Source organism: Suillus plorans (assembly GCF_016647745.1).
Source record: "Suillus plorans strain S12 chromosome Unknown HD556scaffold_116, whole genome shotgun sequence".
NCBI classification, from domain to species: domain Eukaryota; kingdom Fungi; phylum Basidiomycota; class Agaricomycetes; order Boletales; family Suillaceae; genus Suillus; species Suillus plorans.
Window position 1 is genome coordinate 73,588 of NW_024537500.1, and position 15,097 is coordinate 88,684.

At 45.8% G+C, this 15,097-nt stretch overlaps 7 protein-coding genes across 7 annotated transcripts; 6 read left to right on the top strand and 1 right to left on the bottom strand.

Annotated features, from left to right (window-relative positions):
• The first annotated feature begins 265 nt into the window (after positions 1-265).
• HD556DRAFT_1424226 (uncharacterized protein) lies at positions 266-2,090 on the top strand. The gene is made up of 9 exons (XM_041304577.1): positions 266-344; positions 739-847; positions 880-959; positions 1,043-1,158; positions 1,240-1,304; positions 1,354-1,444; positions 1,530-1,911; positions 1,967-2,019; positions 2,070-2,090. Exons 1-7 carry the CDS (start codon positions 277-279, stop codon positions 1,793-1,795), a joined length of 795 nt encoding a protein of 264 aa, XP_041152684.1. The 5' UTR covers positions 266-276; the 3' UTR covers positions 1,796-1,911; positions 1,967-2,019; positions 2,070-2,090.
• On the top strand, positions 1,886-2,762 carry HD556DRAFT_1450951 (uncharacterized protein; the record flags this gene model as incomplete). The annotated part of the gene is made up of 5 exons (XM_041307856.1): positions 1,886-2,019; positions 2,062-2,251; positions 2,301-2,407; positions 2,476-2,619; positions 2,672-2,762. 5 exons carry the CDS (start codon positions 1,886-1,888, stop codon positions 2,760-2,762), a joined length of 666 nt encoding a protein of 221 aa, XP_041152685.1.
• Positions 2,763-5,501: 2,739 nt separating this feature from the next.
• On the top strand, positions 5,502-7,604 carry HD556DRAFT_1314462 (uncharacterized protein; the record flags this gene model as incomplete). Its single annotated transcript, XM_041300935.1, has 8 exons — positions 5,502-5,640; positions 5,735-5,751; positions 5,945-6,026; positions 6,164-6,488; positions 6,533-6,779; positions 6,807-7,207; positions 7,257-7,323; positions 7,458-7,604. 8 exons carry the CDS (start codon positions 5,502-5,504, stop codon positions 7,602-7,604), a joined length of 1,425 nt encoding a protein of 474 aa, XP_041152686.1.
• A 647-nt stretch (positions 7,605-8,251) lies between these two features.
• HD556DRAFT_1314463 (amidase signature domain-containing protein) lies at positions 8,252-8,989 on the bottom strand (the record flags this gene model as incomplete). Its single annotated transcript, XM_041300936.1, has 5 exons — positions 8,252-8,322; positions 8,380-8,421; positions 8,535-8,718; positions 8,812-8,856; positions 8,918-8,989. 5 exons carry the CDS (start codon positions 8,987-8,989, stop codon positions 8,252-8,254), a joined length of 414 nt encoding a protein of 137 aa, XP_041152687.1.
• Positions 8,990-10,680: 1,691 nt separating this feature from the next.
• HD556DRAFT_1188518 (uncharacterized protein) lies at positions 10,681-11,004 on the top strand (the record flags this gene model as incomplete). The annotated part of the gene is made up of 1 exon (XM_041296121.1): positions 10,681-11,004. A coding segment is annotated over one exon (324 nt), but the record flags the coding sequence as incomplete, so codon positions are not given.
• Positions 11,005-11,259: 255 nt separating this feature from the next.
• HD556DRAFT_1250283 (uncharacterized protein) lies at positions 11,260-11,985 on the top strand (the record flags this gene model as incomplete). Its single annotated transcript, XM_041298910.1, has 1 exon — positions 11,260-11,985. A coding segment is annotated over one exon (726 nt), but the record flags the coding sequence as incomplete, so codon positions are not given.
• Positions 11,986-13,077: 1,092 nt separating this feature from the next.
• HD556DRAFT_1450954 (uncharacterized protein) lies at positions 13,078-14,678 on the top strand (the record flags this gene model as incomplete). Its single annotated transcript, XM_041307857.1, has 5 exons — positions 13,078-13,498; positions 13,559-13,783; positions 13,834-13,892; positions 13,948-14,095; positions 14,155-14,678. 5 exons carry the CDS (start codon positions 13,078-13,080, stop codon positions 14,676-14,678), a joined length of 1,377 nt encoding a protein of 458 aa, XP_041152690.1.
• Positions 14,679-15,097: the final 419 nt, after the last annotated feature.

A 15,097-nucleotide genomic window follows, 5' to 3' on the forward strand; every position in this document is an offset into this window, starting at 1 on the left:
ACAGTACCTTTGTTTCTGGAAGAGAAAGAACGACATTTGAAAACTCAACCTCGGGCAAACCAAAAACAGGCGGTTAGTGCCGTCCAATATTATTATCATTTATCATTAGTGTTGTTCAGTCGTAACTGCCAGCCTTGCTCCACAGGATGTTTGTCGCCGCGTGGAAGAGATTCTGAGGGTAAATGTGTCTTGTCCTTTGTTCACTGGCGTGGCAGTAAGTTTATTTGTGCCTGGACGTGGGCCCTCGTTCAAAATATCCAGCAAGAAACTCCAGAAATGCTTCCACATGTGTACTCTTCGTCCTCTACGATGCAAGGCGGTTCGCTTTCTCAGTTTGGTAGCAGGTACGTACTTCCAGTCGGAAATACAAGACATGACGAGGTCGGTTACAAACGCCTTGCTCAATCTCATCTGCTCACCAACGAGTCAGGAATGCGAGGAAGCCATCCTTCCTCCTTCCAGAGTTACTCCACCCAGGAAATCCGAAAGGCTCACTCTTGTCAACGAACTTGATGAATTAGTTTGGAGGCTAGTTCCTTTCCTGAATCACATGCAATCTATCATCTATCCAACCAACCACCTAAGAATCAAACGAAAATATACTGGTTTGCGTTGCGTCTTGTTGTTGCGCCGAATGATCTTTACCACCCTAACGGCATTTTGCAGCTGCCACTGGTGCTGTTAGCTTATTCTGCGTGTCGTCCTTGAACTGTAGCTTATGAAACTCACATTATAAAGTAAAATCAATATAGCGACGTTGACAATCCTTCGGGCTCTCAACAAGAACCAATCACCCATCAGTCCATCATCACCTTTACATGCTTTGATAGATCGCAATTATTTATGTGTGAGCTTCCAATAATGTTTTGGTTATAATAGAGCGCCCTGACTTTTAAACATAGTGCACCTATGAAAGCTCTTGCTTCTGAGGTCACTCAAAAGCTGGGGAAAAGACTAAAGTGGCTCGCTATACAAGTCAAGGAATTGACAGGGATAAAAATTCTCTCCGATACATGCATCACTTATTAATTTTCCATGTAAGTGACATGCAACTGACAAAATCTGAAATTGCCGAAACACAAGTCATAGTCGCCACACCTGAAAAATGGGACGTCGTAACTCGAAAGCCCACTGGCGGAGGCAAATTAGCTTCAGTATGTCTACATATAAGTACCTGTGCCTTCACCTTCCTGACGGCCTTTTTGCATGTAGAAGTGGAAGCTTTTGATCATTGACAAGGTACATCTTTGAAAGAAGAACGCGGGGCTATCGTCGAAACTATCGTTGCGCGCACGTTACGACAGGTAAATGTTTGTTCTCTAAGAGGTGAATTCATGACCGACTCATTTGTAGGTCAAATCAAGCCAATCTGTCATTAGAATAGTTGGGCTCAGTGCAACGTTGCCAAACTATTTGGATGTCGCAGAGTTTGTTTGCCAACATTGTTCTTCTGATCAATCAAACTCAACTCATAATCAGTGTGTCCCGATATAAAGGACTCTTTTTCTTCGACTCTTCCTTTCGAACAGTACCTTTGGAGCAGCACTTCATTGGAATTCGAGGAAAGCCTGGAAGCGTACGTTCTAAAACGAATCTTGACGGTGTCGCATACGAGAAAGTTTCTGACCTAGTACGACAGGGACACCAAGTAACGTCGTTCGTTCATGTGCAGAAAGAAACGGTGAAAACGGCGCAAGCTTTGAGAGATGGCGACAATAGATGGCACATTGGAGGATTACAACTGCGGGGAGCATCCTCAATGGTCATTTTTCCGAAGGAGCATAGGAGATTCTAGGAATAAGGAGGTGAAACAGCTGTTTTATCTTGTGTTTGGTATTCATCATGCGGGTATGCTGCGATCTGATCGAAACATGATGGAGACAGGATGTTCGAAGCTCGAGTGATCAAGGTCAGTGGTATTGGCGTGGAAATAACACAGGCGAGAGCTAATACGTTGGAGGATGGCTCTCTGTTGTACGTCGACGCTCGCATGTGGAGTCAACTTACCTGCTCTTGCAGGTGAGAAATTTTTACCGCGTCCTTCATTCTTCTCTCATGAAGGAGTCAAGTTGTAATCAAAGGCACTCAGTTTTACGACAGCGCAAAGCGATCCTTTGTCGATCTCTCGGTTTTGGATGTATTGCAAGTGTTTGGTCGTGCTTTCCAGCCTTGTTTCGAGGCAAGTGGTGAAGGATACATTTGCACTGCTGAGGACAAACTCATGCACTATCTTAATGCTGTAACATCACAGGTACGTTTATCCAGTCACGACGAGTGATGAATGCTGAACAATCATCCAGAACCCGATTGAATCTCATGTGTCCTTGACGTTAGTCGACGTTCAACAACAGTTCGACCAAATCCAAGTGAGAGTGTCAGAAGTGAAGGAACTAGACCTTCTGATGAAGTAAGTTCTGTGTACTGTGCGAGTGAGTAAGGTTCCTTGAGGTTTCAGAGCATCATTCAGAGTTTCAGCGCCAAGGGAGGAAAGGATACAAGCCAAGGCAAAGCCAACATTCTCCTTCAAAGCTGCATTTCTCGCCTTCCAGTCGAAGATTTTGCCTTGATTTCTGACGCAGCATATGCAGCGCAGAATGGAGGACACAAAGGTTTTCATGGGTATCACTAAGGCTACAGAGAAACACCTTTGGCCATTCAATGAACCCCTTAGGCAATTTAATCTCAAAGCCGAGATCATATACGGCTTGGAGAATTCAAGAGAAGAGTACCCGCCCGCAGAACTAGTTTCCATGCTCCAGTAGAGCTGGGTGAACTAGTTTGCTTAAAGGAACGCCACGTTCAAGCGCTCTGGAACTTCTGCAGCTCGGCAGTTCCCTACAGTCAAAATGACTAGTTCACTTCGACCGCTGGTGTCAAATGTCCTCAAGGTTGTAGTTTCGGTTACTCGAGACTTTGATTGGAACAAAGATGGACCTCTATGGCCGAACTATTAACTCACTGCCAGCAGCAAGCCAGCAGACAACACAGTTACCATGCGGTCCCACACCTGGTAGCATGCTAAAGCGGACGTGCTCCTTTCCGTCAAAGACGAGAAAGTTGTACTAGTTTTTGATGGTGTTCCGGAGACAAATGCGCCCCTTTGTGTGGTGGGAGTAATGTTTGGGTAAGAGCGACTTGAGAGCTTCATCTGTGGCATATGTGACCCATTTTGGGGGCGAGAAGTTCATATACCCTTGTCCAAGATTGATACAGTCTGCGGGAAGGTTCGCTGCACTAAAGAAGATTGATGAATTGGCACCAAATTATGAAGTCTGTGTGAGATACCTATAGTCGCGTGCTTAGTGAATTAAAACACGAGGGAATGATTGTATCGAGCAAGGGTCGTGGCTGGGACAAATATCATAATAGTGGGCGGATGAGAAGGTGCGCGTGGGGTACAGGTTATGGAGTTACACAAACAAGATATCTCGCCTTGCCTATAATCACACGAGCAGGGTAAGGTAGAAATAATGAAAGACTTGCTCGGACTCGTCAAACCTACACATTCTGTTTCGAGATTTAACATCAACTGTTGGTGGATGAGGCATAGTAATTGTATTTAACTTACTAATAGCCTCGGCACGAGACAAGAAGGTAGTCGCTTTCTTCATATCCGGTTCATCTTTGAATACAGCTTGGCCAGCCATGAAGACAAGGTTGTACCTACCGTCTTCCTTATAGGTGCGCCAACATGGCATGTTCAGAGGGATTGCACCGGCATCTAATGCTGTATTGGTGAATTGATAAGTTTAAAACTAACTCACATGCATTGCGCGCTTCTTCAGACACAGAGCTACAAAAATCTTGCTTCCATACAAATCATGGAAGTATCTCGCCAAACGAGGCACAAGTAGTTTGCTACTTTCTGCAATGATTGTAGTACGTTTCCCACTTTCCCACCCCCACGTGTCGGTTTGCGAAGAAATGGACATTTGCTTATGACACCCTCTTCCACTTTGTAGAGTTGGGGATCCCCACAGCACACTTGACCATGTCAGGCATATCTTTCACTCACGCCAATTCATATCATGACTGCATGCCCTTGTAGTGTTAGTCCTTGACCTTTAATAAGCTCTTCCGCCGTGCTCACGCTTAGTTGCAAAGCAGTCCGTATCCTTTGATACTATTAATCTTTAGTCTTCGTAATTTGTGGCTTCTTCTGCGATTCACTCCCATTCACTGGAACAACATTTCTAGCACCAAATTTGGTGTCCGTGTTGCAAGCTTCATCTCGACGTTTCAAGCGCAATTTCTTTATCCAACAAAGAGACCTGCAACTCTGCGACCTATCCCTGATAACGCTAGAAGCGCCTTGGACGAGCGAGGCAAGAAGACACCCAGACGTGTGACACATCTTCCGGTGGAGATGTATTGGAGAAGTTTTCTCCTGGACAATATGTTTAGCGCCGTTGTCGGTGTGAACAGGGACGGAGAGTACAGCACAGAAATATCCAAGGTACTAGGTCCACGTTGTTCTATATTTCGCTCGTCTTGAGAATTTTGTCAAGAAAGGACTGAATCTGAGTGTTTGTTGATTCTGGTCTGAAAGCCTGTCGTAATTCAATCACAAAATGGGTGTTTTAACTTCAACTGTCGTGCTCCGGTTGTCTCTAGAAATAGCAGCTGATTATTGCCAGAATCTAAGAGTAGCAGTGCATATATATGCACATCAAGAATTGATTCAAGGAGTCCATACAGCATGTACACTTACTCGAACAAAAGAACCAATCAGCGCAAGCAGCTACATTACAGTAAATTTATTTACTGATTTATCTATGTACTAATTCGGGTCTGAAGGAATTTGTTTGTTGCCCTATCCAACTCGCTCAGACAGAACAACAGGCCTGTGGATGATCCAACTACAGTAGCAATCAGCGCGGCAGTGAATGAAGCTGAGCAAGAGCTCAATCCTGCAGCACTACCCAGATGTTAGATTTGGACAAGCTCCAAGCAGTGTTTGCATCTTCAAGCTCTAAAGGGTGTTGCTATGCTGGGCTCTTCGGAAGCTTCCACAAGTATGCAGGGTTCGTCTAGGCTTGTGGAAGATGCTGCTGGTGTGCCAGTTGATGGACACCGGGCAAAGTCTATGCATAACGCCTTCTCTTCCTATCTCCATCACCTCAATCAAGGAGACGTGAACCTGCCAACCACATGATATCAGGTTGCTCTCTGCATCAAGGAGTGTTTCTATCATGCCATACTCAGTGATTATGTTGAGTTCAGATATTGCACTGACAACTGGAAGGCGGAATGCCTTGCACAGCACAACTATTCACAACAGCATCAGCGGGTTGGATTGCGCTACAGAATGCTCTGTAGCATTCTGTAGCACTCTGTGATGAATTATGTTTCCCTGATGAGTACAAATACCATGTCATTCAACTTCGGGTCCAGAAGAGAGATATGTTGGTACTGTAAATAGATGATGGTCAAAGTGCAAAGTTGTTGTGGCATATAAAGAAGCCGGAAAGAAACTGTCATGGTCAACACTGACTGAAGACATGGGGCTTGACAATGAGTATTTAGAGCCTGGCTATTCGAAGCCTAACGACTCGGACTCAGACATAATCACTACTCTAGACTCCAGCGAGTCGCTCGTTTCACCCATCGTTGACACTTTTCCTCTGGCAACCCGAGACAGTCAGTGTCGTCCTCAGGGCATTGCTCCCACTGTTCCTCAGGTATAACAGCTTACAAGTCTTTTAATTACTTCTAATGCAAGTCAAATATGCAGGTGAAAAACCCTCTATCGTAAGTTTGTTATTGCATCATGAATAACACTTCAGCAACCAGGTGCCGTCCCCGGAGATGGACTTGCTGTATTTGCCTGTATTACGCCAGTGTAATTGGGTTCTCCTTCTTATCTGTGAAGCTTCCTGGACAAAACGCTTCGAAACGTGAATCTGCACCACAACGTTGTCCCTTGTTTCGTCTTTGTTGTTAGAGGCACTTCCCGATGCAAAATCCTGCCGGTGGGACATATGGCCGTAGAATCACATTTACCCTGATTAACGTTGAATTTACAAGTATATTGGTACTATTTAGCTGACTTGCAAATTTACGGTGGATTTAACCCTGGTGTTGGATTTTGGCAGAGAAAACAATTCTGATAACACGTACTATATTAATAATTGAGGATAAGTTACCTATTGGGAAATGCCAGGTTGGCGTGTGACAACGTTGCTGTCGAAATCCGCTTTCCTTCCTCCCTTTTTATCCATCCCTGAAATGCCTCCCAAAAATCCCAGAGGCGCGAAAGCTGGTGCGATCCTGAGTGGTATCTCACGTGCTGGCCCAGGGGAGGCAGATATCGGGAGCATGGTGCCACAGGATGCGTCCAACCTCTCCAGAAACCACGGGGAGTTACTTCAATGCCTATCCGCCACCTCATCCAACATGCTGGGAATATACTGCCACATGTGCTGCGACGCGATCCAACCTGGATTCCAACATCAGTGCATCAACTGCCACGCTCTCATTTGCGAACAGTTTGTTCCTCGGAGCAGCGGTTGTATTGTTCATGGATCTGTAGTGTGCAGCAGGAAGGAATTCCTGTGCCCTATTTGTGCAAGGACTGGAAACAAGAAGGATTCTCCTTTGCCGTACGTGTATTCTGGCTTTGGGAGGCAAAAAAAGTGAAGATGGAATGGCCGATGTGCCTCGTGAACCTTAATGTGGAGTCGTTGGAGGAAGGCTACCTGGTAACGACCACCAAGGTTGAATTAATCAATCATTACAAGTCACAAACATCAAATGTCCATGGAGCTGACATTCTTTTTGTGTGTGATACTGAAGACCTCTTCTAGCTGTTCATTCACACCTTGCCCATAACCCAGGCTGTACACACGTCCGAGCCCAAGAACCTTGCAGATGGGATTGAGCTCATTCACAAGGCCATAAAGGCTGGATGTCCCCCGAATTCTTTTGTCATGATCGACAATGACTTGAATGAAATTGCCGAAGGAAGCACTTTAATCTCAGATGTGGTTGCAAAATCCCTCGGCGAAGAGTTCATGGAGTGCATGGGAGCAGCCTCTTCTGCTGCAAGTGGCGACACCATTGTCAACATTACAGCAACCGGGAAGAAGCCCTGGTGTGATCTCACTGCCAAGGCCAGGGGAGGACGGAGAGCTCTGCTCCTTGTCGGCAGTCATCCTTCCATCAGGTTACGTCATAACTTTGAATCGCTTGTGTCGCTGGTGGAGAAGTAAGAATTTATTATGATATGCAAATGTGCTTCACTCATGGCACTTCAGTGACAAGTTTGATTTTGTGCTTGGATTTGGAGGTTCTGGCACCTCCGCATCTCAAATATCTCATACGGTGCGCTCTCTCATTGTAGAGACTGCAGTGTTCGGACAAACAGATCCCTGGTCTGCATTGAGAGATATCCTTATGTCAAACCATCAAGTCTTAGATTACACAACTGTTGTGTTGTTGTACGCGACGACTGCTAGTGTCCCCGCCAAATCGAATGCCGTCAGATTGGGAAGGATGCCCCTGCATTGCGTGCCTTCGGCTACGAGTTCAAGACTTATCATTGTGCATGTCAACCGCAAGTAGATCTGCCAACCTTCACAGCTTTTATGACGCTGCATTGTTGAAGGGTTACACAAATTTCTGATCTGTCAGTCATCATGCTCTGCACAAACTAGACGAAAACTTCTTCATTCACTTTTCAATCAAACTTCATTGAATTCCCTCCGAATTCGCCAAAAGCAGACATTGCATTCATGAATGTGCGGAATATAATGGATCAATTTGCTGTTGTGCAGGAGGAATTTTTGACGTCCTATTTTTTCGTTTTGAGTATTGCAGCTCATTTCATATTTTCTTTTCCCCACCCATCCACTCCCTTTCCTTTTTCACCTATATACCTTTGGCCTTGGTGCTGTGCTGCTCTACAACATTCTTCCTGAGCCCTATTGGCTTAACTCCTGCAAGCTCGTGCGCGGGTTTTAAATTATGAGAAAGAACAGTCTCACAGCACAAGAACTTGCTGACGCGTTCATTCTCCTTGGCGCTTGGGAGCGATAGTTTGGGACCCTCCATCATTCGCAAGCGAGACAGACATGCAAAACTCTCCGACGGAGAAGAAGCGCAGGCTTTGTCTTATTTCCTTCGACGCAATCACATGCTCCCTCGCATCAAAAAATGGTCACAACTTCTATTACCAAATGGACAAATTGCAAGCACAATCTGGAGGGAGAGAGGCTAAGGTCACTCGACAAGACACGGATGTGTCGTAATGTCAAAGTACACCTGACCATCCAGAGTTTATGTTTCCACGGAAGTGTGCCCACTCAGACGGGTTTTCCTTACCTACGGTGGCATACCGTGTTGAATTCTGATATTATACTGCGCCTTCAGGAAACATACCAAGAATAATGTCTCCCGCCTCGCGTAATCGCTTCGCCACACCTGCATCATTCGGAAACACGGAGTTCAACAAGTTATATGAACCCGCAGTTGTGTCCATTCCTTCACGTATTGCTATAACCTTTGGCTTTCCACTCTACACTATCAAAACACACCTTCAAATGCCACAGTCGCAACATTATCCTTCACAAGCACCAGGATCCCATGGAGCACACTACGTGGCACGTAGGTGAGCTCCTCATAATCCAGGATCGCAGCCTCCTGGAGCGCGGACAGATTTGTCACAGCGCGGAGCATCGGCACCTGTAGATTGACCCCTTCGATGCGGGAGAAATACGCCTGTTAAATCAAAATGTAAAACCATATCCGTAATTCTATTAGTATCACTGCAGGCGATTTATGATATGCAAGAAAGATAGTATGCTTACGGACCTTGATCAGGTCGACACTCGTGAACTGCCCCGAGGTAAGCCCCGACTAAAGCTCAATATGCCTTGTCGAGATCAGGTAGAGGCGTTATGATTGACGCAGAAACCACCTGTCGGGAGACGTGTAGGAACTGGCCAAGCGCTAGCAATCCCCAGAAGAGGGCAGGTGGCTTTGCACCCATTTTTGCGTGCAGAGGGAAATGACAGAAAGCAGAAGGTCAAAACCTAGAAATAACTAGGCGACAAGATAAGCTTGGTTCAAGTACCCCCAAGCGGAGCATTTCTCAAGAGGTCACTTGGGTGATAATGGCGACAAGCAAGACATCGAAGCAAGGTTGACTTCTCCCACGACTGAGCAGAAATACATGTGGACCTTTTTAGATGTTCAAATTTAGCAGAGATGGCAACTATGTATCATGCGCACCAGGTGGAGAGATATCTCAACATTCATTTTCTGGCTTGGTGCCAATGAAAGAATCCTTTGCCTAGGTCGAGGTCGAGCTTTTGTATCACCACTAGGTCCGTTCTGCACACTCTGTCTGCCGTGAGAGAAGCTGATGAACTGTTCGACATTGATTGTTGAGAGCCGGGAAACTCGAGAACATGATAGGTTGTAAGAGATGAAGTTCGGTCGCGGTGTAACTGGCACGCGCGGCATGCAACATGGATTATGTAAAAATATAAATTAAATGTAAATGTTGTATCCCGCGGCCTTATATCACCGCTCAGAAGACCCCGGGGCCGAGTGCTCATTATTCACTTCACCCGTGGGACACAAGGCCTGGTCAATTCTAAATAAAATGTTGTTGTCAATGTCAACTTGACCTTACGGCCGTTCTCTTGTAAATTACTTACATGGACCTTAAACCTTTGCATGGGAGACATCCTACACCTTATCTGCAATGTTGCTTCCATGTAATGAATTCCTTTAACAAAATACCAAAGTGTCAGGGAACACCAGCACACTACACCCTGCAAGGACAGTCATAAATTGGAACCTCGTGGCAAGTCAGGGTCGGCGGGCATACAAATAGAATTCCAACCTGCACAAGACTTGTTGGTTTCCTGTAAGTGCAACGGCAAACCATCCGAAAATGGCCACCAAGAAGCGCAGCGTTGACAAGCCTTGATCACACACAAGTATCAGTACTGAAGGTTAGAACGTCAGTCGATATAGGAAAGAGAGGCGAAGGACCCAGATTTTGTTCCTTGCGCTGTGCTGTCATATCATACAAGAGTATGCAGTAATGTGGGATTGTCAGTATTTGGACTCTAAAAAAATGCGAAGAACGCTGACCGATAGCTTGGATCTGCGCTGCAGGAACTCAAGAAGTAGCGAGTGAGGTCGCAGATCCAGCCCTCATAGAATGTCCGGAAATGGAAGAGGGGAAGAAAATGTGCAAGGCATCCACGAGATTCCGCATAATCCAGGAGCGCACATTGTAGAACTAACCCTAACTAACTGGATATATATATAATGCCTCAAAAAAAAAGATGCCCTTGGCAGGTGTGCACATAGGCAATCCCGCAGACTGGAACCTTAGCAAGAGAATCGGTTTAATCATACTGAAATATTTTACCTGCCATACAGGATGCATTGATGCGCGGGACATGCATCGTGCCTAGGGCGCATTGGGGTACAGTTTCTTTTTTTCTGTATTTGTATCGGTTTGGAACACAGTCAACTTGGTTGAGTTGCTCGAATGCTCACAGAACTTTCTTATCACATGATTATTTTGTCTTCGAAATCATGTGCGTATCTTGTGCTGTTTGCCATTACATATGGAGATAACCTTGGTAAAGAAAAAAAAAGAGAAAGTTATCACAACGAGAAAATTAAACGACACACAGGAATGCCTACCGAAGAACATACATAGACATAGCTAACGAAGGCAAGTCCATAAGGATCCTCAGCACATGGGTCAATGGCACAAATGAACAGGACATATGTTCCCCGATTCTTGACAAAATCGAAAACACCCTCCAAAGATGGGAGAAATGGCGCCCTACAATAGAAGGACGGAAGATTATCATTCAGCGAACTGTAGGAAGCATGTCCCTATACCTAGCAACAGCCCAAGGGATGCCTAAAGAAATCGAAGACCTACTCATAAAAAGATCTCGCAAATTTGCGTGGGACAGCAAAGGCAATAACTCTGCCAGTATAAATATCCTGTATGCACCAGTCAAAGAAGGAGGAACAAACATACTCAACCTAAGAGACCGCAACGATGTCATAGAACTCAAATGGCTCAAAGGCCTCCTTGCGCCACATGCTAAATGACCACAATGGGCATTTTTTGCCCATGCACTAATTGCTAAAGCTGCCCAGAGCACTCCTGTAGTCAAACCAAAAGCAAAGATCAACCTCTTTCTTCAGACATGGGCCACGTCCTTAAAGAAACTACCGACCCACCTAAAATGTATCCTCAAGGCGGCCAAAAAATATAAGATGAGGTGGGAGGCAATCTCCATCAATCCAGAAATCACAAGACAACTACCAGTCTGGTTCCACCTGGGGGCCTCGAACGAACTTAAGAAACTGAATAACCGCCTTTACGCCAACTGCCTAAGAGCGGGACATAAAGCCCTCTCAGTAGGCAAGCTAGAGGCCCTAACACTAAGACAGGACCCGTCGCACAGGAAACACCACAAGTGCCCCTGCACCAACTGTACCTATGACAGAACCCTGCAATGCAAAAAACCATTCAAGTGCATGCAGCTCGCAAAAGACATCCTCACCTGTATCCTCCCAAAATGGAACCCTCAGTCGTGCACCACACCCTATGCACTTAACATATCACCCGAGCAAATAGCCACCGTCGAAGAAACCCAAAGCGACCAAGCTCCCGCTCCCTTCGACCCCATCTTCCCCACAACAGACTCCTTAGACTCAGGATTCAGAGCTTTCATCACCCCCAGAACACCCTGCACCCTCCCAGCAAGGCAAATCAGAGAACAACAAAGAAATACCCCAGAACTTATCAGGATCATAATCGCATGCTCGCACCAAATCAACAGGAACAGTGACCACGAATCCAGTGGGGTTGCGTGGCTTGGACATGGCAACATCCGCAACAAAGCGATAAAACTGCCAGAAGACTTAGCAGCACCGGGAGCAAGAGAAGCAGGAGCTCTACTTACAGCCATTTCCACCCTCCCTACTAACATTCCCCTTCGCATTCTCGTCAAAACACCAAAACTATATAAGAATCTAACCATTAACCTTTCGAAACTAGAAGACACAAATTGGATTACTCACCCTCACCGCAACATCATGAGAGCCATAGTCGCAAAACTGAGAGTGAGATGCGCGCTAACTACCTTTGCCGGATGGAAAAACAACATTCCGCAACATACCGCCAGCACAATACTAGAGCAAGCTCAAGAAAGCATGCTCAAGATTGATCAGGACACAGTGCCAACGAAAATAGATGAACCATTAGAACTCGCTGGACTGAAACTGAACACTGTTTCACAAAAACTCTTTTACTCGAGCATAAGACAAATGCACCCTCCCACGAAACAACGGAGACGCACCATGATGAACCTAGCAATGGCGCAACACGCGATATATGACATATCCGGAACAACACCATCCTGTGAACAAATATGGCTGTTAATAAGAGATCGAGACACTCCTAAAGCATCCAGAGCTTCCTATGGAAGAGCTTGCACGAGGCGTATAAGATCGGGGAATTTTGGGACAAAATCCCCAACTACACACAAAGAGGTCAGTGTGGACTATGTGGCTCATCCTAGACAATGGAACACATACTACTTGACTGCAATTCCCTTGCCTCCCGCACAATCTGGAGAGCCGCCAGCAACCTTTGGCATCTAAGAGAGGCCAGCTGGCCCGAAATCCGTTTTGGAACAGTCCTAGGCTGTAACCTAGCGGTTTTCTATAATGAAAAAGGATGGAAGAAGTTAGGTACGACCGGACTATTCAAAATATTAGTACTAGAATCTGCGCACCTCATATAGAAGTTGAGATGCGAAAGAACCATCAAATTCGAAGGCAACAGAGAGAAGTTCCACACCAAAACTGAGATCCATAATAGATGGATACATGCGATAAACATGAGGCTAAAATTTGATAGACTAGCTCTAGAGTACTCCAGGGGGCTACCATAAATGGGATTTGGAAACCCGGGAGAACAAGGCTATGACACGTGCGTGGAGCATATATATTAGGAGTGTTCCATTGGCATTTCGAGAATAACAAACCCCACCTTACTTCCATTCTTGTTAATATACAAAGACATCAATGGTACGCACCACACTCAAAGGGAGCAGCATTGGGCGCGTCGATAGAGTCAAATCCAAAGGCAAACGCATGGCAAAGGGTGCTTTTAGCTTATCAGCTACTAATGCTACAAGGCACTCCACAGCTGTACCACTCCGCAAGCCCATTACTTCATTTGCAATTCCGCTTGTTCATGCCGAGATCGTCATGGATGACTCGCTCAAGAACGACGACACTTGGATCACATACAGGGAACCGCAAGAAATCGAGATCATCCAGGTTGGAACGACGGAGCCATACAAAATGTGCCGTGTGCCGGTGTTTGAAGGTGGGAGGAAGCGAGGGTTTGTACCGCTGCCCCTGAGGTACCGGGATCTATGGCTTGAACTTTCTTACAATATTGTACTGTGCTCCAACCTATGGGAGCTTTGGAAGGAAGAGGGTATGAAGAAGTTGAAAGGCAAGAAGGCGAACATGGTGGAGACTTGTTGAAAGAACACAGGGACAATGCTTGTCCAACACATGCTCACTAGGCGGTTGGTTGTGGAGCAGTTACTGAAGTTGGATTACCTCACGGAACCTGGCAAAGAGAGCGTCCCACTTTTGGATGAATGGAAGATTCGCATGTGTCGTGATTGGTGGAACAAGAGTTATGATGAGGCTTTCGCTGAAGGGCGCAAATTCCTGTCAGCGGATCCCGTGACAGCTCCAAACAAGGCATTCTTCGGTAAGTCTATTGCATTCACCTATGCTCGACAACGCATGACATGTTGTCAGAAAAAGGATGGAATATTAATGACCAAGGGAAGGAATCATTGTCCCCCGTATCCTTCCATGTGGATCAACGGTTGCGTTCAGGGAATTTGCAAAACATTTGAACGTACCATCAAGCCACAGGCACTTGACGAGTTGAAGAAGCCCAGCGAATTTCACGAAACTAGGCATTTGGAAGATGGAGAGCTTCCAGGACACTGGCACGAGGGACACAATCCTTGTCTTTTCTTCTGGAGTGCAGCACAATGGGAGTGGTACAGCGAAGGTTGATAAGCCTATACCGCATCATCTCTTCTAAGCAACTGACAATGTGACGCTGTTCAGGACACAGTTTTGCAGAAACTCCAATCGCCTTCTTCAATTTTGTCCTCAGGAAAGAGCCCAGCTATGCGGATGTCAAAGAATTTGAGCATGACGTCAAGAGCATTGCCAATATTATTTTTCCTAATGGTGACGGCAATGACTGTGACAACATCCAGGGAATTGTAGGCGGACTCTGGCTTGGCGAGATGACCTGGAGGGAATTCGTGGATTACCTGAGGCAGAAGTGGAATCTAGATGAAAATTCCTGCAAGCCTTGGGAAAAAAAGGGTATCGACATCTTCTCTTTCATGCTACACCCCATGTTCAAAAAGCCTTCTTTTATTCTAGATGAAAGAAACCCCTTCGATAGCTTGGAAGCCCAGTTGATCTTCCAGGGATTCATGCGCCGGGGCTCCGAGAACAGAGATTGGAATCCTGAGGATCAGATCCTGTGGGAATCTTTGTTGAGAATGAGCCCAAAAGAATATGAGCCCGTATGGAAGAAGGTGGTGAAAACCATTTTGGAGGAGGAGAAGTCTGTGTGAGATGTGTTGAAGGATGCGGGGAATTGGTCACAACATTGTGAGTGTTTGCAATGCTGGTTTCATTTCCTGTACACGCTATATTGCATCACCAGTAAAATGAATGACTCTAACGGTGATACTTGCGTCTCAGCTCAATCCATGGAGGATACCGAAATAGGTCAGGTAGAACGTCAAGCTCAGCCTCAAGTTCATCTTGAAAACATTGATCGTGGCTGCGCTTCTGCCGATTCCAACTTGCCTCCAAAAACAACCCAGAAACAGTCCACAGCATCTCATCAATTGCTACCCATCTATGAATGGATGCTTGCATATGTTCAAAAAACCATCTCCTTGGAGACATTTGAAGAGAAACTTATGAACTCCTTGTCGAAAGAGCATGAGAAAGGCATCAAACAGTTCATCGATGACATTCATGTGAT